This window comes from Ranitomeya variabilis, chromosome 2, assembly GCF_051348905.1.
Source record: "Ranitomeya variabilis isolate aRanVar5 chromosome 2, aRanVar5.hap1, whole genome shotgun sequence".
Classification (NCBI taxonomy): domain Eukaryota; kingdom Metazoa; phylum Chordata; class Amphibia; order Anura; family Dendrobatidae; genus Ranitomeya; species Ranitomeya variabilis.
Window position 1 is genome coordinate 342,245,678 of NC_135233.1, and position 26,080 is coordinate 342,271,757.

The 26,080-nt window shown below is 43.6% G+C and overlaps 1 protein-coding gene across 1 annotated transcript; it reads right to left on the reverse strand.

The window, feature by feature from the left end:
* Nucleotides 1-1,276: 1,276 nt before the first annotated feature.
* OR11H1 (olfactory receptor family 11 subfamily H member 1) lies at nt 1,277-4,877 on the reverse strand. Its single transcript, XM_077281513.1, has 2 exons — nt 4,788-4,877; nt 1,277-2,230 (listed from the first exon to the last, which is right to left on the reverse strand). Exons 1-2 carry the CDS (start codon nt 4,875-4,877, stop codon nt 1,277-1,279), a joined length of 1,044 nt encoding a protein of 347 aa, XP_077137628.1.
* Between the last annotated feature and the right edge of the window lie 21,203 nt (nt 4,878-26,080).

Sequence of the window (26,080 nt, forward strand, 5' to 3'; positions counted from 1 at the left end):
TGCCATACTCATGCCAGGCTTGAGTATGTATCCAAGCTTTGAGATCCAGCCTACATGTAGCTTCTGCCCCTTCTCCTTTGCTGTCTTAGTGTCCCCATTAAACCCACGGTTGCACCCTTGGACCTATAGGTCTGCACTCTGAAAGCTGAATTTTCCTATCTGCTGTTTTTTCATCCAGATTAGCCTGCCATATCCAGAACCAAATTTCCACAATTATTAAAGGGAACCTGTCACCCCCAAAATCGATGGTGAGGTAAGCTCACCATCATCGGGGGCTTATCTACAGCATTCTGTAATGCTGTAGATAAGCCCCCGATGTTACCTGAAAGAGGAGAAAAAGAGGTTAGATTATACTCACCCAGGGGTGGTCCCGCTGTGGTCCGGTCAAATGGGTGTCTCAGGTCTGCTCCGGCGCCTCCTAGCTTCATTCCATGACATCCTCTTCTGGTCTTCACGCTGCGGCTCCGGCGCAGGCGTACTTTGTCTGCCCTGTTGAGGGCAGAGCAAAGTACTGCAGTGCGCAGGCGCCGGGCCTCTCTGACCTTTCCGGCGCCTGCACACTGCAGTACTTTGCTCTGCCCTCAACAGGGCAGACAAAGTACGCCTGAGCCGGAAATCCCGGCGTGAAAACCAGAAGAAGACGTCATGGAATGAACATGGGAGGCTCCGGAGCGGACCTGAGACGCCCATCGGAGCGGGACCGCCCCTGGGTGAGTATAATCTAACGTATTTTTCTCCTCTTTCAGGTAACATCGGCGGCTTATCTACAGCACTACAGAATGCTGTAGATAAGCCCCTGATGACGGTGAGCTTACATCACCATCGATTTTGGGGGTGACAGTTTCCCTTTAAGCTATAGGGCTTGTATAACTGTTACCTCTTCTATGCCCTGTGCCTGGAATGTTACTTTCATATTTCCTTCCGGCATCATAGAACCGTAGAAGGGATACGATTTGGAAGGGACCTCTAGGGTCATCGTGTCCAACCCCCTGCTCAATGCAGGATTCACTATACCATCTCAGACAGATGTCTGTCCAGTCTTTGTTTGCAGGACATAATAATTACAATAAACAGTTGCGATTACTCTGCAGTCACATGGAATGACTGCAGACTTATCGTTCTAGACCGGACAACCCCTTTAACTATCATTCGTTCCCCATATAATTTGTGTTGACCCTAAACACGCTTAAATCAACCTATCTCATCAATTGGCACTTGTTATAGGCATAAATCTGCCAACAAATACCTAGCTTTAATTATAGACTCAATTTTATGTTCAATGGAAAACATTAATTGCGATGGCAGTTTTCTTCATGGCCTCAAGCACTTCCTGATTCCGTAGAGTATAGATTATGGGATTCAGAAGAGGAGTCACTACGGACGGGATCACAGAAACCATTTTATTCAAGTGCAAGAGGCCACCGGTACTGGGTCGGACAAACATGAAGATAATGGGGCCGTAAAATAGTAATACAACAGTCAGGTGTGAGGCAAAAGTTGAAAATGTTTTCCTTCTTCCACTTGCAGTTGGAAACATCATTATTGTCTGGATTATACATATATATGAGACAATGATTAATAGAAAACATCCTAAAATTATAAGCAGACTTAGACAGAAAAACAGTTTTTCGATACTTGATGTTTCCGAGCAGGAGAGCTTGAGTAAAGAGCCAAGATCACAATAGTAATGATCGATTTGATTTCCTGCACAAAATGAAAGACTTGAGATTTGTAGACATGGGACAAGAATTGACACAAAACCACCAACCCAGGATCCAATGATAAGTTTAGTGCAAATCTTAGGACTCATGATGCTAAAGTAGAGCAGTGGATTGCATATGGCCAAATATCGGTCATAGGCCATTACGGTCAGGAGAAAGATTTCTGTTGCACCAAGAGAAAAGTGGAAGTAAAACTGCATCATGCAACCGGCTGTAGAAATGGACTCTTCTCTGGTTTTAAGAGACCAAAGAAGTCTAGGAACAGTGACCGAAGGATACCAGATCTCTAGAAATGAGAGTCCACCAATAAAAAAGTACATGGGTTTATGTAGACGGCGGTCAGTCTTTACAATGACGATAATGAATATATTGGCCATTATGGTGACAATATAAATAATAGATATAATAATAAAGAGGCAGAATCCTGTCTCTTTCAATAGAGAAAACCCCAAAAGCAGAAACTCGGTTACAACTGTCTCATTTGTTAGCTTTGTTGTCCAAATATTAGGCTTAGAATAAAGAAAAGGGTTAGGAAAAGTTTAACTTTTAGGATACACAAAGTCATTAACGGATAAAGGTCTTAGACTAAAAATAATGTGCAAACATTTTACTTTAGAAAAAGTAGTCACTTACTAATTTATGGTCTGTAAGTCAGTTATAGTGGTAGCCATATGACCACAAGCCAATCCCGATCTTTATAAAGTTGGCATAGGAATACGTATAGGCCTTGCAATGCTCCCCCTGTGAATATAAATCCCTTCACTAAGGCACATCCCTTCACTAATGCACATAACTTCAAACATCACATAGTTCTTATCTTAGCTGCTTCAAAACTCTTTCTCTCCCTCTTTCTCTGGGAATGTGTTTCTCATGCTGGGTAGCACATTGTATAGTATCCTGTGAGCAGCAAAACAGTTTCCCAGAGTGAATACTGAGTAAATACAACTCTCTGTAGAAAGGAAGAAGACTGGAACACTAGGCTCAAGTATTGAAAATAGCATTTCTAAAAGTCAATATTGTCCCTTTAAAGTGCTTTGCCACATGAATTAGGATAAGAAGCCAAACTAGACACTCCTTTTGGAGATGTGTATTGGGGTGTTTTCCCATCACCAGTGCAAAGCAGTAGACCTGGATTGGGTGAGAGACCTCTGACAAGGAGAGCTCTCCATAAGGAGAAACTTTACACCTGAGGCTACTTTCACACTAGCGTCGTACTCGGCCCGTCGCAGTGCGTCGGGCCGACGTACCGACGCTAGCGTTGTTTGCGCTGCACAACGGGTGCAGCGGATGCTGATTTTCAGCGCATCCGCTGCCCTATTGTGAGGTGCGGGGAGGAGGGGGCGGAGTTCCGGCCGCGCATGCGCGGTCGGAAAAGACGTTCTCGACGTAGCAAAAAACGTTGCAAGCAACGTTTTTTGCTGCCGACGGTCCGCCACAACACGACGCAACCGTCGCATGACGGTTGCGACGTGTGTCAATGCGTCGCTAATGTTAGTCAATGGGGAAAAAACGTATCCTGCAGACAACTTTGCAGGATGCGTTGTTTCGCCAAAACGACGCATTGCAAAAAACGCTAGTGTGAAAGTAGCCTTAGACTCCCTATCAGAGGTTTAACCATAGCTTAACCAGTTCTCCTGCTTTGCACTGATGAGGGGCAACAGCCCAAACACATGTCTGCAAATGAAGCTTCTGGTTTGGTTTCTTATCACAAGTCATTTGATAAAGCCCTTTAAATGTAGATATTGACGTTAAGCTTTGCCACTACGACTAGGTGGTATTAGAGTTCCAGTCCTCCTCCTCACTGAAAAGGCTATTTGTATACATGATACTTATTACTTGCTTGCATGTCCTGTACCCTAAGAATCTGCCTTCACTAAGGCAGATGATACCAAACATCACACAGCTCTTATCTTAACTACTTTCTGACACTTCCTTTCCCTCTTTTTCTCTGGAGAAGTGTTTCTCATAGTGGGCAGCAGACTGTACAATATCCTGAGAGCAGAATAGCAGAGTGAATACTGAGTGACTACAATGCTCCCTTATACCATGGAATAAAGGAATATGCAGCCTGTTGTAAATAGAGACAATGTTTGTAAGTAGATTCATTCATAAAAAAAATGTAATCTATCGCCAAGTTTTTGCTAAAAGCAGCATGATGCATGGACCTAGACTCTAATTCCAATGATTTATGAATAACTGGGATACTTGCTGCAATTTTGATAAAATTGCCATTTTCTCTGCTGCAGATTATTTATTTATCATGCATTGCTTGCTTAGCTGGTGCTAATATAATGGTTTATATTCCACAGCGCTTTACAGACATTATCATCACTGTCCCCATTGGGGCTCATAATCTACATTTCCTATCAGTATGTCTTTGGAGTGTGGGAGGAAACCAGAGAACCTGGAGGAAACCCACGCAAACACGGGGAGAACATACAAACTCCTTGCAGATGTTGTCCTTGAGGCTTGTAACTGGATGACAACTTTGCATACTGCACCAAGATGGTGAGCGCTGATGATTCTATTATGAGCATAATCATCCCACTGCTCTGTCTATTAGAATGTTCGCTGCAGAATCTAAAAGAGGAAGCTTTGAATGCCAAGCAGGTGGCTATGGAGCAAGATTGTACAGTGGCTGATACCACACAGCCCAGCCCCACACATTATTCACAGGCCACAATGGGTGATGATGAGGAGGAGGAACAGGATTTTTGTTCTGCGCTTCTGAGGGGACTCCTAATCCCAACTTCATGCCTGTCCAGCATGGATGGCCTGAAGAGGAGAAGGCTATGTGTCGTTAAGGAGAGAGAATGGTTAGTGTTGTTCCTGGTGAGGACACTGAATGTTTGACTCTTTGTAGTCTGCTATAAATGGCAGAATTCATGTCCAGATGCCATTCCCAAGACCCTGGCTGTGCACCTTTCTTGACCCATGGTACAAGGAGAAATTTGCTTCTCTAATGTCGGAGGCAGACGTGCCAATTTCAGTGCATGCACGCCAGAAGGCCGTAGTGGAAGACTTGCTCAAAAGATTACCCTCATACAACGCTGCTGGCAGAGGTACCAGCTCTTTTTTCCCACAAGGATAACCGGGGAGGACCACAAACACCAGGTGCAACATGGGGGGGGGGTAACTGTCCACCAACTGGGCCATTTTCAAGACGCTGTCACATCGGCAAGGGCTGACGGTGGGTGTAATTCTGACGAGAAGGGAGAAGTTGACCAAGATGGTGAACGACTAATTAAGGGACTATACCAGCGTCCTTAATGATTCTTCAGTGCCTATTAACTATTGGTTGTCCAAGCTGCACACTTAGCCCGACCTCTCCTTGCACGCCTTGGAGGTTCTGCCATGCCCTGCCGCGAGTGTATGGTCTGAGCGGGTTTTTAGTTCTACAGGTGCAATCATAATGGATAGGTGCTCACGGCTGTCAACGGAAAATGCAGACAGGCTGACTCTTCTTAAATTGAACAAAGGCTAGATTTTCTCCAACTTTGTAAGCCCTATGGATGACAGCAATGTTATTTAAATGCAGGCCAAATGGGTTTTTTTTGGAAGTGGTCTTAACATCCATCCCTTACCATCCAAAAGCATTTTGTTCAGGAAATCAACTACTCCTTCTCCTCCTGCTTCTGCAACAAGTAATTAGAGTTCATCTATGTATACCCCACGTGGGTAATGTTTTGTACTTTTTGAAACCTTTGCACACTGTGCAATGGTGAAACTTGTAATCTTTCTTTAATCTTTATTTTTTTTTATATAGAGCTAACATATTCCGCAGCGCTTTACAGGTTGCACACATTATCGTCGCTGTCCCCGTTGGGGCTCACAATCTAAATTCCCTATCAGTAAGTCTTTGGAATGTGGGAGGAAACCGGAGTACCCGGAGGAAACCCACGCCAACACGGAGGGAACATACAAACTCTTTGCAGATGTTGTCCTTAGTGGGGCTTGAACACAGGACTCGAGCGCTGCAAGGCTGCTGTGCTATCCACTGCGCCACCGTGCTGCCCTTGTACTCCGTATCTCTACCTCCTGTAATAACTGCTAAGTGTATTGTGATGTCCCCATCACGGCGTCTTTCAGCTGGTCTGAGAGAAACCCATTGGCTATTTTTTTTAAACCTTTACAGATTGTGCAATGATGAAACTTGTACTCTATATCTCCACCTCTTGTAATAACTTCTAAGTGTATTGTGATGTCCCCACCACAGCGCCTTTCAGCTGGTCTGAGAGAGACCCCTTGTACTCTAGATCTCCACCTCTTGTAATAACTGCTAAGTGTATTGTGATGTCCCCACCACAGCGCCTTTCAGCTGGTCTGAGAGAGGCCCCTTGTACTCTAGATCTCCACCTCTTGTAATAACTGCTAAGTGTATTGTGATGTCCCCACCACAGCGCCTTTCAGCTGGTCTGAGAGAGACCCCTTGTACTCTAGATCTCAACCTCTTGTAATAACTGCTAAGTGTATTGTGATGTCCCCACCACAGTGCCTTTCAGCTGGTCTGAGAGAGACCCCTTAGCTAATTTTTTTAAATCTTTGCACATTGTGCAATCATGAAACTTGTATTCTACATCTCTACCTATTCTAATAACTTCAAAATGTATTGTGAGAGCCCCATAATGGTCTCTTTCAGCATGTACGATATAGCCACCTTGGGGTAATTTTTGGAAACCTTTGTACATTGTGCAATGGTCAAATTTCTACTCTCAATCTCTATATATTCTATTATTATACTTTTTTTATTGTGTTGCCCCTCTTACGATCTCTTTAACCCCTTCATGACCCAGCCCATTTTGACCTTAATGACCTGGCCATTTTTTGCAATTCTGACCAGTGTCCCTTGTTGAGGTAATAACTCAGCAACACTTCAACGGATCCTAGCGATTCTGAGATTGTTTTTTCGTAACATATTGGGCTTCATGTAAGTGGTAAATTTAGGTAGATAATTTCTGCGTTTATTTGTGAAAAAAATGGAAATTTCGCAATTTTCACATTTTGAATTTTTATTCTGTTAAACCAGAAACTTATGTGACACAAAATAGTTAATAAATAACATTTCCCACATGTCTACTTTGCATCAGCACAATTTTGGAAACAAAATTTTTTTTTTGCTAGGATGTTATAAGGGTTAAAATTTGATCTCATTTTTACAACAAAATTTACAAAACCATTTTTTTTAGGGACCACCTCACATTTGAAGTCAGTTTGAAGGGTCTATATGGCTGAAAATACCCAAAAGTGACACCATTCTAAAAACTGCACCCCTCAAGGTGCTCAAAACCACATTCAAGAAGTTTATTAACCCTTCAGGTGCTTCACAGCAGCAGAAGCAACACGGAAGGAAAAAATGAACATTTAACTTTTTAGTCACAAAAATGATATTTTAGCAACAATTTTGTTATTTTCCCAAGGGTAAAAGGAGATACTGGACCACGAAAGTTGTTGTCCAATTTGTCCTGAGTACGCTGATACCTCATATGTGGGGGTAAACCATTGATTGGGCGCACGGCAGGGATCAGAAGGGAAGGAGCGCCATTTGACTTTTTGAATGAAAAATTGGCTCCAATCTTTAGCGGACACCATGTCGCGTTTGGAGAGCCCCCGTGTGCCTAAACATTGGAGCTCCCCCACAAGTGACCCCATTTTAGAAACTAGACGCCCCAAGGAACTTATCCAGATGCATAGTGAGCACTTTAAACCTCCAGGTGCTTCACAGAAGTTTATAACGCAAAGCCGTGAAAATAAAAAATAATTCTTCTTTCCTCAAAAATGATTTTTATCCCGGAATTTTTTATTTTCCCAAGGGTAACAGGAGAAATTGGACCCCAAATCTTGGTGTCCAGTTTGTCCTGAGTACGCTGATACCCCATATGTGGGGGTAAACCACTGTTTGGGTGCACGGCAGGGCTCGGAAGGGAAGGCACGCCATCTGGCTTTTTGAATGGAAAATTAGCTCTAATCATTAGCGGACACCATGTCGCGTTTGGAGAGCCCCTGTGTGCCTAAACATTGGAGCTCCCCCACAAGTGACCCCATTTTGGAAACTAGGCCTCCCAAGGAACTAATCTAGATGTGTGGTGAGCACTTTGAACCCCCAAGTGCTTCACAGAAGTTTATAACGCAGAGCCATGAAAATAAAAAATAATTTTTTCTTTTCTCAAAAATGATTTTTTTAGCCCGCAATTTTTTAATTTCCCAAGGGTAACAGGAGAAATTTGACCCCAAAAGTTGTCCAGTTTCTCCTGAGTACGCTGGTACCCTATATGTGGGGGTAAACCACTGTTTGGGCACATGCCGGAGCTCGGAAGTGAAGTAGTGACGTTTTGAAATGCAGACTTTGATGGAATGCTCTGCGGGCATCACGTTGCGTTTGCAGAGCCCCTGATGTGCCTAAACAGTGGAAACTCCCCACAAATGACCCCATTTTGGAAACTAGACCCCCAAAGGAACTTATCTAGATGTGTGGTGAGCACTTTGAACTCCCAAATGCTTCACAGAAGTTTGTAACGCAGAGCCGTGAAAATAATAAATACGTTTTCTTTCCTTAAAAATAATTTTTTAGCCCAGAATTTTTTATTTTCCCAAGGGTAACAGGAGACATTTGACCCCAAAAGTTGTTGTCCAGTTTCTCCTGAGTACGCTGATACCCCATATGTGGGGGTAAACCACTGTTTGGGCACATGCTGGGGCTCGGAAGTGAAGTAGTTACGTTTTGAAATGCAGACTTTGATGGAATGCTCTGCGTGCGTCACGTTGCATTTGCAGAGCCCCTGATGTGCCTAATCAGTAGAAACCCCCCCCCAAGTGACCCCATTTTGGAAACTAGACCCCCAAAGGAACTTATCTAGATGTGTGGTGAGCACTTTGAACCCCCAAGTGCTTCACAGAAGTTTATAACGCAGAGCCGTGAAAATAAAAAATCATTTTTCTTTCCTCAAAAATAATTTTTAGCCCGCAATTTTTTTATTTTCCCAAGGGTTACAGGAGAAATTTGACCCCAAAAGTTGTTGTCCAGTTTCTCCTAAGTACGCTGGTACCCCATATGTGGGAGTAAACCACTGTTTGGGCACACGTCTGGGCTCGGAAGGGAGATAGCACCATTTGACTTTTTCAATGCAAGATTGGCTGGAATTAATGGTGGCGCCATGTCGCGTTTGGAGATCCCCTGATGTGCCTAAACAGTGGAAACCCCTCAATTCTAACTCAAACACTAACCCCAACACACCCCTAACCCTAATCCCAACCCTAACCACAACCCTAACAGCAACACACCCCTAACCCTAGTCTTAACCCTAATTCCAACCCTAACTCTAATTCCAACCCTAACCCTAAGGCTATGTGCCCACGTTGCGGATTTGTGTGCGGATTTTTCGGCACCGTTTTGAAAAATCTGCAGGTAAAACGCACTGCGCTTTACCTACGGATTTACCGCGGATTTCCAGTGTTTTTTGTGTGGATTTCACCTGCGGATTCCTATTATGGAGCAGGTGTAAGACCCTGCGGAATCCGCACAAAGAATTGACATGCTGTGGAAAATACAACGCAGCGTTTCCGCGCTGTATTTTCCGCACCATGGGCACAGCGGATTTCGTTTTCCATAGGTTTACGTGGTACTGTAAACGTGATGGAAAACTGCTACGAATCCGCAGCGACCAATCCGCTGCGGATCCGCAGCCAAATCCGCACCGTGTGCACATAGCCTAATTCTAACCCTAATTCCAACCCTAGCCCTAATTGTAACCCTAATTGTAACCCTAATTCTAACCCTAGCCCTAAGTGTAACCCTAGCCCTAAGTGCAACCCTAGCCCTAAGTGCAACCCTAGCCCTAAGTGCAACCCTAGCCCTAAGTGCAACCCTAAGTGCAACCCTATCCCTAAGTGCAACCCTATCCCTAAGTGCAACCCTAAGTGCAACCCTATCCCTAAGTGCAACCCTATCCCTAAGTGCAACCCTATCCCTAAGTGCAACCCTATCCCTAAGTGCAACCCTACCCCTAACCCTACCCCTAACCCTAATGGAAAAACAAAAATAAATATATTTTCTGTATTTTATTATTGGCCCTACCTATGGGGGTGATAAAGGGGGGGGGTTTATTTACTATTTTTTTTATTTTGATCGCTGTGATAGAACTTATCACAGTGATCAAAATGTACAGGGAACGAATCTGCCGGCCGGCAGATTCGGCGGGCGCACTGCGCATGCGCCCGCCATTTTCCAAGATGGCGGTGCCCCATGCGAGAAGATGGAGGACACCGGGAGGGACACCGGGACTAGGTAAGTATGGGGGGGGTGTGATCGGACAGTGGGGGGGGCGGAGGGGAGGACGGGGGAGGGGCGGAGGGGAGAGGAAGGCGCTTAGGACAGGACGGAGGGGTAGGGAACACTGACGGCGGCTGCAGATCGCCGCCGCCAGTCGGTAGGGGGGCCAGATCGGGGTCTCCAGCCATGGCCGATGCTATTGCAGCATCGGCCATGGCTGGATTGTAATATTTCACCAATTTTCATAGGTGAAATATTACAGATTGCTCTGATTGGCTGTTTCACTTTCAACAGCCAATCAGAGCGATCGTAGCCACGAGGGGGCGAAGCCACCCCCCCTGGGCTGTAGCACCACTCCCCCTGTCCCTGCATGTCGGGTGAAATTGGAGTTACCCTTTCACCCGGCCTGCAGGGACGCGATCCGGCCATGACGCATATGCTGCGTCACAGGTCGGATTGGCACCGGTTTTCATGACGCATACGCTGCGTGAAAGGTCGGGAAGGCGTTAAGCGTGTATCTGGTAGCCTGATTTTGTTTTTTGGGTCTGCACTTGGACATTTTTGAACATAAATGCATTACTATTCTCCACACAATTCTTCAGGTTTCAGTCTTGCACAGAATAAGAATATGAGTATTGAAACATGCTCTCTATATATGCTGCTAATTCTAAAATCTCACCCACACATCACTTTATAAAGTGAAATTCGACATAATACCTCTGTTAGCATACACCATATACTGCTCAAATACGCAGCACCCCAGTAGGTGGGCGGAACGCCTGGGTACAAAATCTGTGTGTGATAGTGAAACCACTGGTCCTTCCCCGGTTCTATGTCATTCCCACTCTGCTGTCCAGGAAGGAGGCGCTGAGGCCTCCTGTCCACAACCTGCAGTTGCACAGACACAACAGTCAACAAACACATCCAGTTCATTGTCCCAGCGCAGCGTTCAATTGTCCCTTATCAGCATATACACACACGTGGTCAGAATTGTTGGTACCCCTCATTTAATGACAGAAAAACCCACAATAGTCACAGAAATGACTTGAATCTGACAAAAGTAATAATAAATAAAAATCTATGAAAATGAACAAATGAAAGTCAGATATTGCTTTTCAACCATGCTTCCACAAAATTAAAAAAATAAAACTCATGAAATAGGCCTGGACAGAAATGATGGTACCCCTGAAAATAATGTGACAAAAGGGACATGTTAAATCACGGTGTGTCCACTAACTAGTATTACGTGTCTACAATCTTGGAATCAGTGAGTGGCCTGTATATAGGGCTACAAATACTCACTGTGCTGTTTGGTGACATGGTGGGTATCACACTCAACATGGACCAGAGGAAGCGAAGGAAAGAGTTGTCTCAGGAGATTAGAAAGAAAATTATAAACAAACATGTTAAAGGTAAAAGTTATAAGACCATCTCCAAGCAGCTTGATGTTCCTGTGACTACATTTACATATTATTCAGAAATTTAAGATCCATGGGACTGTAGCCAAACTCGCTGGACGTGGCCACAGGAGGAAAATTGATGACAAATCAAAGAGACAGATAATACAAATGGTAAAAAAAGAGCCCAGAAAAACTTCTACGCAGATTAAAGGTGAACTTCAAGCTCAAGGAACGTCAGTGTCAGATTGCACCATCCATCGTTGTATAAGCCAAAGTGGACTTCATGGGAGACGACCAAGGAGGACACCATTGTTGAAAAAAAGATCATAAAAAAGCCAGACTGGTATTTGCCAAACTACATGTTGACAAGCCACCAAGCTTCTGGGAGAATGTCTTATGGGCAGATGAGACAAGAATAGAACTTTTTGGCAAGGTACATCAGCTCTATGTTCACAGGTGAAAAAATGAAGCATATCAAGAAAAGAACACTGTCCCTACTGTGAAACATGGAGGAGGCTCTGTTATGTTCTGGGGCTGCTTTTCTGCATCTGGCACAGGATGTCTAGAATCTGTGCAGGGTATAATGATATTTCAAGACTATCAAGGGATTCTAGAGATAAATGTGTTGCCCAGTGTCAGAAAGCTTGGTCTCAGTCGCAAGTCATGGGTCTTGCAACAGGATAACGACCCAAAACACACAGATAAAAACACCCAGGAATGGCTAAGAGGAAAACATTGGACTATTCTAAAGTGGCCTTCTATGAGCCCTGACCTAAATCCTATTGAGCTTCTTTGAAAAGAGCTGAAGCATGACGTCTGGAAAAGGCAACCTTCAAACACGAGACAACTGGAGCAGTTTGCTCCTGAGGAGTGGGCCCAAATACCTGTCGAGAGGTGCAGAAGTCTCATTGACAGTTACAGGAATTGTTTGATTGCAGTGATTGCCTCAAAAGGTTGTGCAACAAAATATTAAAGGGTACCATCATTTCTGTCCAGGCCTTTTTCATGAGCTTTATTTATTTATTTTTTTAATTCTGTGGAAGCATGGTTGAAAAGCAATGTCTGACTTTCATTAGTTCATTTTCATAGATCTTTTATTTATTATTACTTTTGTCAGATTCAAGTTATTTCTGTGACCATTGTGGGTTTTTCAGTCATTAAACGAAGGGTACCAACAATTTTGACCACGTGTGTATGTCTGTTCACAAATTGTTAGTTAGATAGGGCATACATATTCTTTAGTAATTTACATTGTCCAGTGCTGGGCAAAGACCATTGCTGCCTTTTCCAGGCTCATTAATGAGACTTTTGTCTCTGTATTAAACTGTGGCTTCCCTTATATTTTCTAAATTTGGGTCTTCACAAAAAATGGTGGTGGGGTATAAGCCAGTTTATATACATTTTAACCCCTTTACCCACAAGGGTTGTTTGCACGTTAATGACCGGGCCAATTTTTACAATTCTGACCACTGTCCCTTTATGAGGTTATAACTCTGGAACACTTCAACGGATCCCGGTAATTCTGACATTGTTTTCTCATGACATATTCTACTTCATTATAGTCGTAACATTACTTTGATATTACCTGTGTTTATTTGTGAAAGAAACGGAAATTTGGCGAAAATTTTGAAAATTTAGCAATTTTCCAACTTTGAATTTTTATACAATTAAATCACAGAGATATGTCACACAAAATACTTAATAAGTAACATTTCCCACATATCTACTTTACATCAGCACAATTTTGGAACCAAATTTTATTTTTTTGTTAGGGAGTTATAAGGGTTAAAAGTTGACCAGCAATTTCTCATTTTTACAACACCATTTTTTTTTAGGGACCACATCTCATTTGAAGTCATTTTGAGGGATCTATATGATGGAAAATACCAAAGTGTGACACCATTCTAAAAACTGCACCCCTCAAGGTGCTCAAAACCACATTCAAGAAGTTTATTAACCCTTCAGGTGTTTCACAGGAATTTTTGGAATGTTTAAATAAAAATGAACATTTAACTTTTTTACACAAAAAATTTACTTCAGCTCCAATTTGTTCTATTTTACAAAGGGTAACAGGAGAAAATGGACCCTAAAAGTTGTACAATTTGTCCTGAGTACGCCGATACCCCATATGTGGGGGTAAACCACTGTTTGGGCCCATGGCAGAGCTCAGAAGCGAAGGAGCGCCATTTGACTTTTCAATGCAAAATTGACTGGAATTGAGATGGGATGCCATGTTGTGTTTGGAGAGCCCCTGATGTGCCTAAACATTGAAACCCCCCACAAGTGACACCATTTTGGAAAGTAGACCCCCTAAGGAACTTATCTAGATGTGTGGAGAGCACTTTGACCCATTAAGTGATTCACAGAAGTTTATAATGCAGAGCCGTAAAAATAAAAAATCATATTTTTTCACAAAAATGATCTTTTCGCCCCCAATTTTTTATTTTCCCAAGGATAAGAGAAGAAATTGGACCCCAAAAGTTGTTGTTCAATTTGTCCTGAGTACGTTGATACCTCATATGTGCGGGTAAACCACTGTTTGGGCGCATGGCAGAGCTCAGAAGGGAAGGGGCGCCATTTGACTTTTCAATGCAAAAGTGACTGAAATTGAGATGGGACGCCATGTTGCGTTTGGAGAGCCACTGATGTGCCTAAACATTGAAACCCCCACAAGTGACACCATTTTGGAAAGTAGACCCCTAAGGAACTCATCTAGATGTGTTGTGAGAGCTTTGAACCCCCAAGTGTTTCACTACAGTTTATAACGCAGAGCCGTGAAAATAAAAATTCTTTTTTTCCCCACAAAAATTATTTTTTAGCCCCCAGTTTTGTATTTTCCCAAGGGTAACAGGAGAAATTGGACCCCAAAAGTTGTTGTCCAATTTGTCCTGAGTACGCTGATACCCCATATATAGGGGGGAACCACCGTTTGAGCGCATGGGAGAGCTCGGAGGGAAGGAGCGCCATTTGGAATGCAGACTTAGATGGAATGGTCTGAAGGCGTCACGTTGCATTTGCAGAGCCCCTAATGTACCTAAACCATAGAAACCCCCCACAAGTGACCCAATATTGGGAACTAGACCCCCCAAGGAACTTATCTAGATGTGTTGTGAGAACTTTGAACCCCCAAGTGTTTCACTACAGTTTATAACGCAGAGCCGTGAAAATAAAAAATCCTTTTTTTTTCCACAAAAATTATTTTTTAGCCCCTAGTTTTGTATTTTTCCAAGGGATACAGTGTAAATTGAACCCCAAAAGTTGTTGTCCAATTTGTCCTGAGTACGCTGATACCCAATATGTGGGGGGAACCACCGTTTGGGCGCATGGTAGAGCTCGGAAGGGAAGGAGTGCCATTTGGAATGCAAACTTAGATGGATTGGTCTGCAGGCGTCACGTTGCATTTGCAGAGCCCCTGATGTAACTAAACAGTAGAAACCCCCCATAATTGACCCCATTTTGGAAACTAGGCCCCCCAAGGAACTTATCTAGATGTGTTGTGAGAACTTTGAACCCCCAAGTGTTTCACTATAGTTTATAACGCAGAGCCGTGAAAATAAAAAATATTTTTTTTTTCCACAAAAATTATTTTTAAGCCCCCAGTTTTGTATTTTCCCAAGAGTAACAGGAGAAATTGGACCCCAAAAGTTGTTGTCCAATGTGTCCTGAGTACGCTGATACCCCATATGTTGGGGTAAACCCCTGTTTGTGCACATGGGAGAGCTCGGAAGGGAAGGAGCACTGTTTTACTTTTTCAACGCAGAATTGGCTGGAATTGAGATCGGACGCAATGTCGCATTTGGAGAGCCCCTGATGTGCCTAAACAGTGGAAACCCCCCAATTATAACTGAAACCCTAATCCAAACACACCCCTAACCCTAATCTCAACTGTAACCCTAACCACACCCCTAACCCTGACACACCCCTAACCCTAATCCCAACTGTAAATGTAATCCAAACCCTAACCCTAACTTTAGCCCCAACCCTAACTTTAGCCCCAACCCTAACTTTAGCCCCAACCCTAACTGTAGCCCTAACCCTAGCCCCAACCCTAACCCTAGCCCCAACCCTAACCCTAGCCCTAACCCTAATCCTAGCCCTAACGAGAAAATGGAAATAAATACATTTTTTTATTTTTTCTATTTTTTGTAACTAAGGGGGTGATGAAGGGGGGGTTTGATTTACTATTTATAGCGGGTTTTCTAGCGGATTTTTATGATTGGCAGCCGTCACACACTAAAAGATGCTTTTTATTGCAAAAAATGTTTTTTGCGTTACGACATTTTGAGTGCTATAATTTTTCCATATTTTGGTCCACAGAGTAATGTGAGGTCTTGTTTTTTGCGGGACGAGTTGATGTTTTTATTGGTAACATTTTCGGGTGCGTGACATTTTATGATTGCTTTTTATTCTGATTTTTGTAAGGCAGAATGACCAAAAACCAGCTATTCATGAATTTCTTTTGGGGGAGGCGTTTATACTGTTCTTTGTTTGGTAAAATGGATAAAGCAGTTTTATTCTTCGGGTCAGTACGATTACAGCGATACCTCATTTATATCATTTTTTTATGTTTTGGCGCTTTTATACGATAAAAACTATTTTATAGAAAAAATAATTATTTTTGCATCGCTTTATTCTGCGGACTATAACCTTTTTATTTTTTCGCTGATGATGCTGTATGGCAGCTCGTTTTCTGCGGGACAAGATGACGTTTTCAGCGGTACCATGGTTATTTATTTTTGTCTTTTTGATCGCATGTTATTCCACTTTTTGTTCGGCGGTATGATAATAAAGCGTTGTTTTTTGCCTCTTTTTTTTTTACGGTGTTCACTGAAGGGGTTAACTAGTGGGACAGTTTTATAGGTCGGGTCGTTACGGACGCGGTGATACTAAATATGTGTACTTTTATTGTTTTTTTATTTTTATTTAGCTAAAGGAATGTATTTATTGGAACAATATATTTTTTTTTATTATTATTTATTTAGGATTTTTATTTTTTTTTTACATTTTTACTTTGCCCCAGGGGGGGACATCACAGTAAAGTGACAGATCGCCGATCTGACACTTTGCTGTGCACTGTGTCAGATCGGCGTTCACACAGCATAGCAGGGAGGTTTCCCAGCGCCTGCTCAGAGCAGGCGCTGTGACGTCACCTCCCTGCAGGACCCGGATGCAGCCTCGCGGCCATTTTGGATCCGGGGCTTGCAGGGAGGAGACGCTCGGTACAAGGTGAGCACATTGCCTTGTACCGATCGTCTCAGGGAAGCACGCAGGGAGCCCCTCCCTGCGCGATGCTTTCCTATACCGCCGGCACACTGCGATCATGTTTGATCGCAGTGTGCCAGGGGTTAATGTGTCGGGGGCGGTCCGTGACCGCTCCTGGCACATAGTGCCGGATGTCAGCTGCGATAGTACTATTCTGTCCTTGGGAAGTAGGTCCCACCCCACATGGACGGGATAGTACGTCCAATGGCAGAAAGGGGTTAAGCACGTCAAAGAGACTGGGTTAATACGCTCCACAGACCTATTCAGGCCACAGCCTTACACATATTGGAACATGGTCATTGCCACACTAAGGCCTTTACCTGAGCTCTGTAGCACTGCCTGTCGCCTGAGTAATACACTCCCCAGACCTCGTCATCACTCTCTGGGACATAACCTGTAATTACTCCAGTGTTGCTCAAAACCATGCAAAAGATACATTCTGCCTGGTTGGGTAGTTTCAGAAGAACTGTGTAGGCTTGTGCAGATTGGTCAATGGCACTCATGTATCTTTCCCTTGAGGAGGCTGCTTCCAAGTAAAATGAGGCTTGTACATGTTCCTGAAATGGGTTTCAGGCCTGACAGACTGACCACAATACAGGCTATCGCTTGCATACACTGTATTCAAAATTTAATTCTAATGCTTTTGGTGTCTAGTAAAATCCAATTTACTGACATTGATCGTACAGCTCATCCAACTCCTGTATTATATTCACCTTACAGGGGCTTCACCCATTATGACAGTGGCTCCATTGGGAAACGATGGCAAAAACGAACTGTGGATATTAGAAATTATTCGTGCCGATTTTCCCTATTCACTCATCACCAATAATAGATAATAGATAGATAACAGATAGATAGATGGATAGATAGATAGAAAAAATTGGAACAGCGCACATGAAAAAATTACATAGGTTACCAGGCCTCCTACACTTGGAATCCCTTCCTTGCAAGGTAATATAAAATGACAAAAAGAGGACTTTTAATAGCTTGAGAAAAGCTCACGGTAGCAGAAAAATTGCCTGCCACCAGGGCTATTAAAATTCCTCTTTTTGTACCTTATACAAGCATTGGAGTGCTGCCTCTTTATTCAATTTTAGATAGATGATAGACAGATAAATATATGATAGATAGAAAATAGATAGATAATAGATATACTGTAGATAGATAGATGATAGAAAGACAGATGATAGATAGATGATAGATAGATCAATATATAATAGATAGAAAATAGATAGATAATAGATATACTGTAGATAGATAGATAGATGATTGATAGATGATAGATAGATAATAGATAGACAGATGATAGATAGATAATAGATAGATGATAGATAATAGATAGATGGATAACAGATATAGATAGCTAGATAATAGCTAGATAATAGATTATAGATAATAGATAAATAGATGATAAATAGACAATAGATAGATGATAGAGAGATAACAGATAGATAGATAGATAGATAGATAGATAGATAGATAGATAGATAGATAGATAGATAGATAGATAGATATAGAAAAAGGTAATTCTGTAAAACTTAAAGAAGAATATAAAAACATCAAGATTGTTCTAGAGAGGTTACAATGTAATGTGCATGGGTGGTTTATTTGTGTTGATTTGAAAATGGCTAACTTTCTTTTGGGTCTGCAAGGAGGGTACACAAAACACCCTTGTTTTCTGTGCTACTGGGACAGTAGAGCTACAGCAGAGCATTGGGTGAGAACTGAATGGCCTCAGCGACAGAGTTTGGCATCTGGCGATAAGAATGTCATCCATGATCCTCTAGTTGATAGGAAGAACATTGTCTTTCCTCCCTTACACATAAAACTTGGATTGATGAAGCAGTTCGTCAAAGCTCTCAATCACAGTGGAGAATGCTTTAACTATACAGTATATGTTCAACTTTTCCTGGTCTTAGTGAAGAGAAGAAAAAGGCTGGAATATTTGATGGACCTCAAATAAGAACACTTATGAGAGACCCAAATTTTATCACATCAATGAATGAGACAGAAGAAAGAGCTTGGAATGCATTTTGTAATGTGGTGCAGAATTTTCTAGGGAATAAGAAAGCAGACAACTATGAAGAGATTGTGGAAGAGCTACTAATGAGTCTGCGAAATCTTGGGTGTAGAATGAGTAGCAAGATTCACTATTTACACAGCCATTTGGACTTTTTTCCAGAGAACCTTGGGGATGTGAGCGAGGAACAAGGGGAGCGTTTTCATCAGGACATTAAAACAATGGAAGAACGGTATCAAGGCCGGTGGGACTCACATATGATGGCCGACTATTGCTGGAGCTTGATGAGAGACAACCCAGAAGCTGTACATCACAGATCAGCCAAGAAAAGAAAGTTCAAATAACTGCCATTTGTCATTCCTCTGTGTGCCATATATATGTGTTTTTATATTTTGTAGTTTAATTCTGTAAGTATATTTGATTTGCTGTACATAGACTTTGTAATCTTTGTTATTCCCTGATTAAAAATATATAAAATGTAGTATCGAAAATCATGTTTTTTTATCATAAAACATTAGATAGGAGTAATTTTCATCAAAAATTTAAAATATCTCGAAATCCTGATGTGATAGCCAAAAACGGAGTTCATATTTTTGAACATAATTTTACCTCTATACAAGTCACTAGTGCGACCACACTTAGAATACTGTGCACAGTTCTGGTCTCCGGTGTATAAGAAAGACATAGCTGAACTGGAGCGGGTGCAGAGAAGAGCGACCAAGGTTATTAGAGGACTGGGGGGTCTGCAATACCAAGATAGGTTATTACACTTGGGGCTATTTAGTTTGGAAAAACGAAGACTAAGGGGTGATCTTATTTTAATGTATAAATATATGAGGGGACAGTACAAAGACCTTTCTGGTGATCTTTTTAATCATAGACCTGAGACAGGGACAAGGGGGCATCCTCTACGTCTGGAGGAAAGAAGGTTTAAGCATAATAACAGACGCGGATTCTTTACTGTAAGAGCAGTGAGACTATGGAACTCTCTGCCGTATGATGTTGTAATGAGTGATTCATTAATTAAATTGAAGAGGGGACTGGATACCTTTCTGGAAAAGTATAATGTTACAGGGTATATACACTAGATTCCTTGATAAGGCGTTGATCCAGGGAACTAGTCTGATTGCCGTATGTGGAGTCGGGAAGGAATTTTTTTCCCCATGGTGGAGTTACTCTTTGCCACATGGGGTTTTTTTGCCTTCCCCTGGATCAACATGTTAGGGCATGTTAGGTTAGGCTATGGGTTGAACTAGATGGACTTACAGTCTTCCTTCAACCTTAATAACTATGTAACTATGTAACTATATATATTCGTAATCAGCAGCCAAAATTGACTTAAAATGTTTTAAAACCTTTTGCCAGAAAAATTGCGTTGACCAGTGTAATAGATAGATAATAGATGATAGATAATAGATAGATGATAGATAGATAATAGATGGATAATAGATAGATAGATAGATAGATAGATAGATAGATAGATAGATATAGATAGGTACATGGATAGATAGATTGATAGAATATAACTATGCGTGCATCTATTATCTATATATCTGCTAGATAGATAGATGATCGATGCATATATGCATAGATAGATAATAGATAGATAATAGATAGATAATACATAAATAGATAGATGATAGATAATAGATAGATGATAGATAGACAGATAATAGATAGATAATAGATGATAGATTAGACAGATAGACAGATGATAGATATTGTCTCTTTTACCTACCATGATTAGATAATGCTCTTCTTAGGTTGTATGATCTTCATAGTTTGTGCGGTGTTCTCCAATATTATGTGTCTCCATATAAAGAAAGAATTTTACCCCTACTTTAAGAATATATACTTAATTCATGAGTTCAAATTCCCATTTGTTTTGCTAATTTCTGGGAAAAGTCTCATTAGGGTTCATTTGTACAGAAAAAATAATTTTAAGACAGGAAACGTTTCCAAAAATATTAAGCAACTGACATCTCAGAGGACTTGCATAAAGTTTGCGAAAAGCTGTGGATGAACTTTTTAATAGACTTCTCCAGCAAGTGTTTTTCAGCCTCTTATGCACTTGTAAAATCACATAAATACATTTTACACATTAGAATAAAATATTTTCAACAACTTTCACTAGGCCTAGGGGAGCAGCCAATCTTTCACTTTCCACTGGCTACTGTCTAAGTGTAAGTTCATACTATGCATTTGTAACACCCCAGGTAACAGGTTGTTACATTGATGTTGCCTTCCTTTTGGGGAGGGTGATATCACACTTGGAGGCAAGGAGGATTCTCTTTACCAGGTAAGGCACTCACATTCAACACAATCTGAATCCAGGCCAGAAGGCGGAGCTCAGGACCCGGATTCAGGAGAGCTTCCCTTAGCTATAGGCTTCCTGGTCTGGAGGAGGAGTCAGGCAGTCTAGAGGAGAGAGTGAGAGGAGAAGGATGTCTGGAACAGACAGAGGGGATGAGCAGCCACGTGGGAGCTGCGACAACTGGAAAGAGTGAGAATTTGAAGGAGTTGAATAGTGGAGGAGCTTAGATGAAAGGAGCACAGCGGAGGAAGGGGCTCAGTGGGGGAACAGCGGAAGGACACCCTAGGAACAAGAGCGCAGAAACTGGGTACCGGGAGCTTGAGGTCGTGTTGTTCTCCAGGACGCGCGACAGAACCGGAGGGCATAGGACTGTATGTCAATTGACCGCATCAAGTCTGAGGTGAAGCAGCAACCTGAGAGCCTGGGTTGTGATAAAACGGCTCGCACTGCCTATCGTAGACATCTGTCTTAGGATAGGAGAGAGGGGACTTTGCAACCAAGCTTCAAGCGGCAGGGACCTCGCCAACTAAAGTAATGCAAGTAGGAAAGGCTTACGGACCTCACCTGGGAGAGGGATCCCCAATTGCCTTCAAGCCGGCCAGACCACAGCTACCCCTGCACTTGGTACCCTGGACTGAGGACTGCTATCATCAGTAAACCAGGTAAAGACTGCAAACCTGTGTCCTCATTCTTTGCCATGCCATCCACACCTTCGGTGCCCTACACCTGGGAAGCCCTGGGGACCCCGCTTCACCTGTGGGATGCGTCACCATCTTGCTGCATACCATCACCCCAGAGGACCCCTTTAAGCAGTGTCGGTCCCCACTGACCGAACACCATACGTTGCGTCACGAACAATAAACTTTATACATAAAACCCCCAAAAGACACTCCCCTTAAATTGGGCGCCCAGGGCCACGGACCAGGTCGCAGCTGTCGTGACATCCCCTTTAAGTACCGGACCCGGTACCGAGTACCCCATGGCCCAGGCGGGCGACACAACTTTGGTGTCATGAACAGGATGGACCAACCCCAAAAATCGTGTCACGTGCACCTTAGAGACTGTGATTTGCTGTGTGACTATTAAACTGTAAATTGTGCCAAAACCGCCACCATTATAGCACCATGTGGCGTGCAGGAGGAAATGGGCATGTTGTCATGGGCGGCACCTGGAGGTACGGCGTGAAAACTATGGCCGCCCCTCATCAGTATTACTATGTCAGAGAAATATGCCCATCAACTAGAGAGGTCCACCTCCTTATTTGGGATGGCGGGGAGAGGAAAAGAAGGAACCAACCATGAAGACAGGTGTGGTGCAGAGAAATCATGGAAAGCAACACCGAGGAGGCAGAAACGGGAATCAACATGATGGAGGGAGGTGAGCGAACACCGGAGCGTGGGATGGAGCAAGAGGACATTCCCAGCCGGGACCTGCAAGAACTGTACCAGAAATCGTTGATGGATTCAGACCTCCTGCGGAAAAAGGTGGAGAAGCTCACCCGGCTGCTCATAAAGATGTAGCAGGAGACCGTGACCGGGTGGAGAGAGGCCTTCATTGGTGGTCTTGCCGGACGACCGGCAGCTACCCTGACCGGCCCGGCCAGAAAAGAAGTTCCGGTGCGCCGAAAGCAGAGGTAAGGGGCATGACCCTGACAACCTCGATGGTGGAAGACCCGATAGACATTCCCGACTCACCTTTCCTGCTGTATACACCTGACCAGGGTTACGAGGCCCTCGATGACACGCCACTGCACCTCGAGGGTATGCCGGCCTCCAGCTCTACACCAACTCCTGGGCCCGACGACACCTTGCTAGGCACCTTCCCGATCCCGCCGGCACCGACACCCGGACGGACATGTCACCGGCTACCGCAGGTCGCCAGCGGCCTGAGGCAGATGACAGCTCCACTAATCTCCGTTGAATCCCAGGCTAGCTCCCCAGAACCCATGGTATTTGCAGAGGGATCCGCGGAGGACATGATCGTGCTCCAGGGTGAGATCCCAATGATTACCTGGTGGGAGCACTGCAGGCATCAGGAGGAGAGGGAGAGACAGGAATCCCTGGCCCATGAAGCGGCATTTGAGGAGAGAAATCTGGAAGGGAAGACCCGCATGCGTAAGATCCCACAGGCAGAAAGAGGACCACTGCGGCAAGGGGAGATAGTTCTCTTTAATAAGCAGAGAGGCTGGGGCTTTATTAAAGAAGCTCAAGCAAATAAGGTAGCACACTGTAGCGCTGAAACATGCAAACATGAAAATTTAACTGCATTACTGCACTAGAAATATGAAAAATGAGAGCGTTTAGCGCATAAAAAAGGCCAATTTTATGTGTACCTGGTAGCCACTTTACGGCATCTCTCTTATACCAGGTCCTACGATTTCATGTTTCATGTTTGCATGTTTCAGCGCTACAGTGTGCTACCTTATTTGCTTGAATGTATAGGAGTTGGCGACTCTAGGTTTAGCACCTGTTCACACTTAGTCTATGTATGGATGTGACGGTCAGTTTTTTCATGTGTATTATTTAGCTTTCTGACCGAGCACTCCGCCTCCTAGTCACAGGTGTTTTAATTACAGCAGGTCCATTACCCCTCCACAGAGAGAGAATGGTAGTCTCACAAGAGGTTTTCATAGGCACCCTGTCATGATTCCCAATGGCAGGGAAACATCAGAACACAAAAATAACGGACGAGCTCTGGGTGATGGAATCTCGAGCTGACCGTGAGCTAAATCTACCACACAACTAATAGTAGCCAGGGAGCATACCTACGACTTCCTAGATGCCACGCGCCAGCCGGAGGACTAACTACGCCTGGTAGAGGAAGGAACAGACCTGGCTTACCTCTAGGGAAATACCCCAAAAGATGATAGCAGCCCCCCACATGTAATAACGGTGAGTTAAGAGGAAAAGACATACACAGTATGAAAGTAGATTTAGCAAAGAGAGGTCCACTTACTAGATAGCAGAAGGATACAAAAGAGGACTTCACGGTCAACTGAAAACCCTTTCAAAAAACCATCCTGAAATTACTTTAAGACTCCTGTGTCAACTCATGACACAGGAGTGGCAATTTCAGCCCGCAAGAGCTTCCAGCTACAGAGAATAACAAAAACTGCAAACTGGACAAAAGATACAAAACAAAAGGACAAAGTCCACTTAGCTGATCAGCAGACTAGTAGCAGGAACATGCAACCGAAGGCTCTGGTTACAATGATGACCGGCAAGGAAATGACTGGAGAGCAAGGCTAAATAGGAAACTCCCAAACACTGATGAAAGCAGGTGAACTGAGACAGCAAAGCACACACAAGTCACCAGTACCACCAGCAACCACCAGGGGAGCCCAAAAAGCGGATTCACAACAGTACCCCCCCCTTAAGGAGGGGGCACCGAACCCTCACGAGAACCGCCAGGGCGATCTGGATGAGCCCTATGAAAGGCACGAACCAAATCCGAGGCATGAACATCAGAGGCGGTTACCCAAGAATTATCTTCCTGACCATAGCCCTTCCATTTAACCAGATATTGAAGTCTCCGTCTGGAAATACGGGAATCCAAGATCTTCTCTACAACGTACTCCAATTCACCCTCCACCAGCACAGGAGCAGGAGGTTCAGTAGAAGGAACCACCGGTACCTCATATCTCCGCAACAACGACCGATGGAATACATTATGGATAGCGAAAGATGCCGGGAGGTCCAAACGAAAGGACACAGGGTTAAGTATCTCCAAAATCCTATAAGGACCGATGAACCGAGGATTAAACTTAGGAGAAGAAACCCTCATAGGGACAAAACGGGAAGACAACCACACCAAGTCCCCAACACGAAGGCGAGGACCAACACGACGACGGCGGTTAGCAAACTGCTGAGTCCTCTCCTGGGACAACTTCAAATTGTCCACAATTGTCCCCAAATCTGATGCAACCGATCCACCACCGCATCCACTCCAGGACAATCCGAAGATTCCACCTGACCAGATGAAAAACGAGGATGAAACCCTGAATTGCAAAAGAAAGGAGAAACCAAAGTGGCAGAACTAGCCCGATTATTAAGAGCAAATTCTGCCAACGGCAAAAAGGCAACCCAGTCATCCTGATCCGCAGACACAAAACACCTCAAATAAGTCTCCAAGGTTTGATTAGTTCGCTCCGTCTGGCCATTAGTCTGAGGATGGAATGCAGACGAAAAAGACAAATCAATGCCCAACCTGGCACAGAATGCCCGCCAAAATTTAGACACGAACTGGGTTCCCCTGTCAGAAACGATGTTTTCCGGAATACCATGCAAGCGAACCACATTTTGAAAAAATAGAGGGACCAACTCAGATGAGGAAGGCAACTTAGGCAATGGTACCAAATTAACCATTTTAGAAAAACGGTCACACACCACCCAGATGACAGACATCTTCTGAGAAACAGGGAGATCAGAAATAAAGTCCATAGAGATGTGCGTCCAAGGCCTCTTCGGAACAGGCAAGGGCAACAATAACCCACTAGCCCTAGAACAACAAGGCTTGGCCCGAGCACACACATCACATGACTGCACAAAAACACGCACATCCCGAGACAGGGAAGGCCACCAGAAGGATCTAGCCACCAAATCTCTGGTACCAAAAATTCCAGGATGACCTGCCAGCGAAGAAGAATGAACTTCCGAGATGACTCTACTGGTCCAATCATCAGGAACAAACAGTCTACCAGGCGGACAACGATCAGGTCTATCCGCCTGAAATTCTTGCAAAGCACGTCGCAGATCTGGGGAGACAGCAGACAAAACCACCCCATCCTTAAGGACACCAGCAGGTTCAGAATCCCCAGGAGAGTCAGGCTCAAAACTCCTAGAAAGAGCATCTGCCTTAACATTTTTAGAACCCGGTAAGTATGAAACCACAAAATTAAACCGAGAAAAAAACAACGACCATCGTGCCTGTCTAGGATTCAGGCGCCTGGCAGACTCTAGATAAATCAGATTCTTGTGATCCGTCAAAACTACCACCTGATGTCTGGCACCCTCAAGCCAATGACGCCACTCCTCAAATGCCCACTTCATGGCCAAAAGCTCCCGATTACCAACATCATAGTTTCGCTCGGCGGCCGAA

Excerpts from the sequence above, each read along its gene's own strand:
- OR11H1 (XM_077281513.1), bottom strand. The coding sequence starts at position 4,877 with ATGGCCCAGTTGGTGGACAGTTACCCCCCCCCCATGTTGCACCTGGTG. Across the intron at positions 2,231-4,787 it reads CTTGTGGGAAAAAAGAGCTG|CCTAATATTTGGACAACAAA; the intron begins GTACCTCTGCCA and ends CTTTATTCTAAG.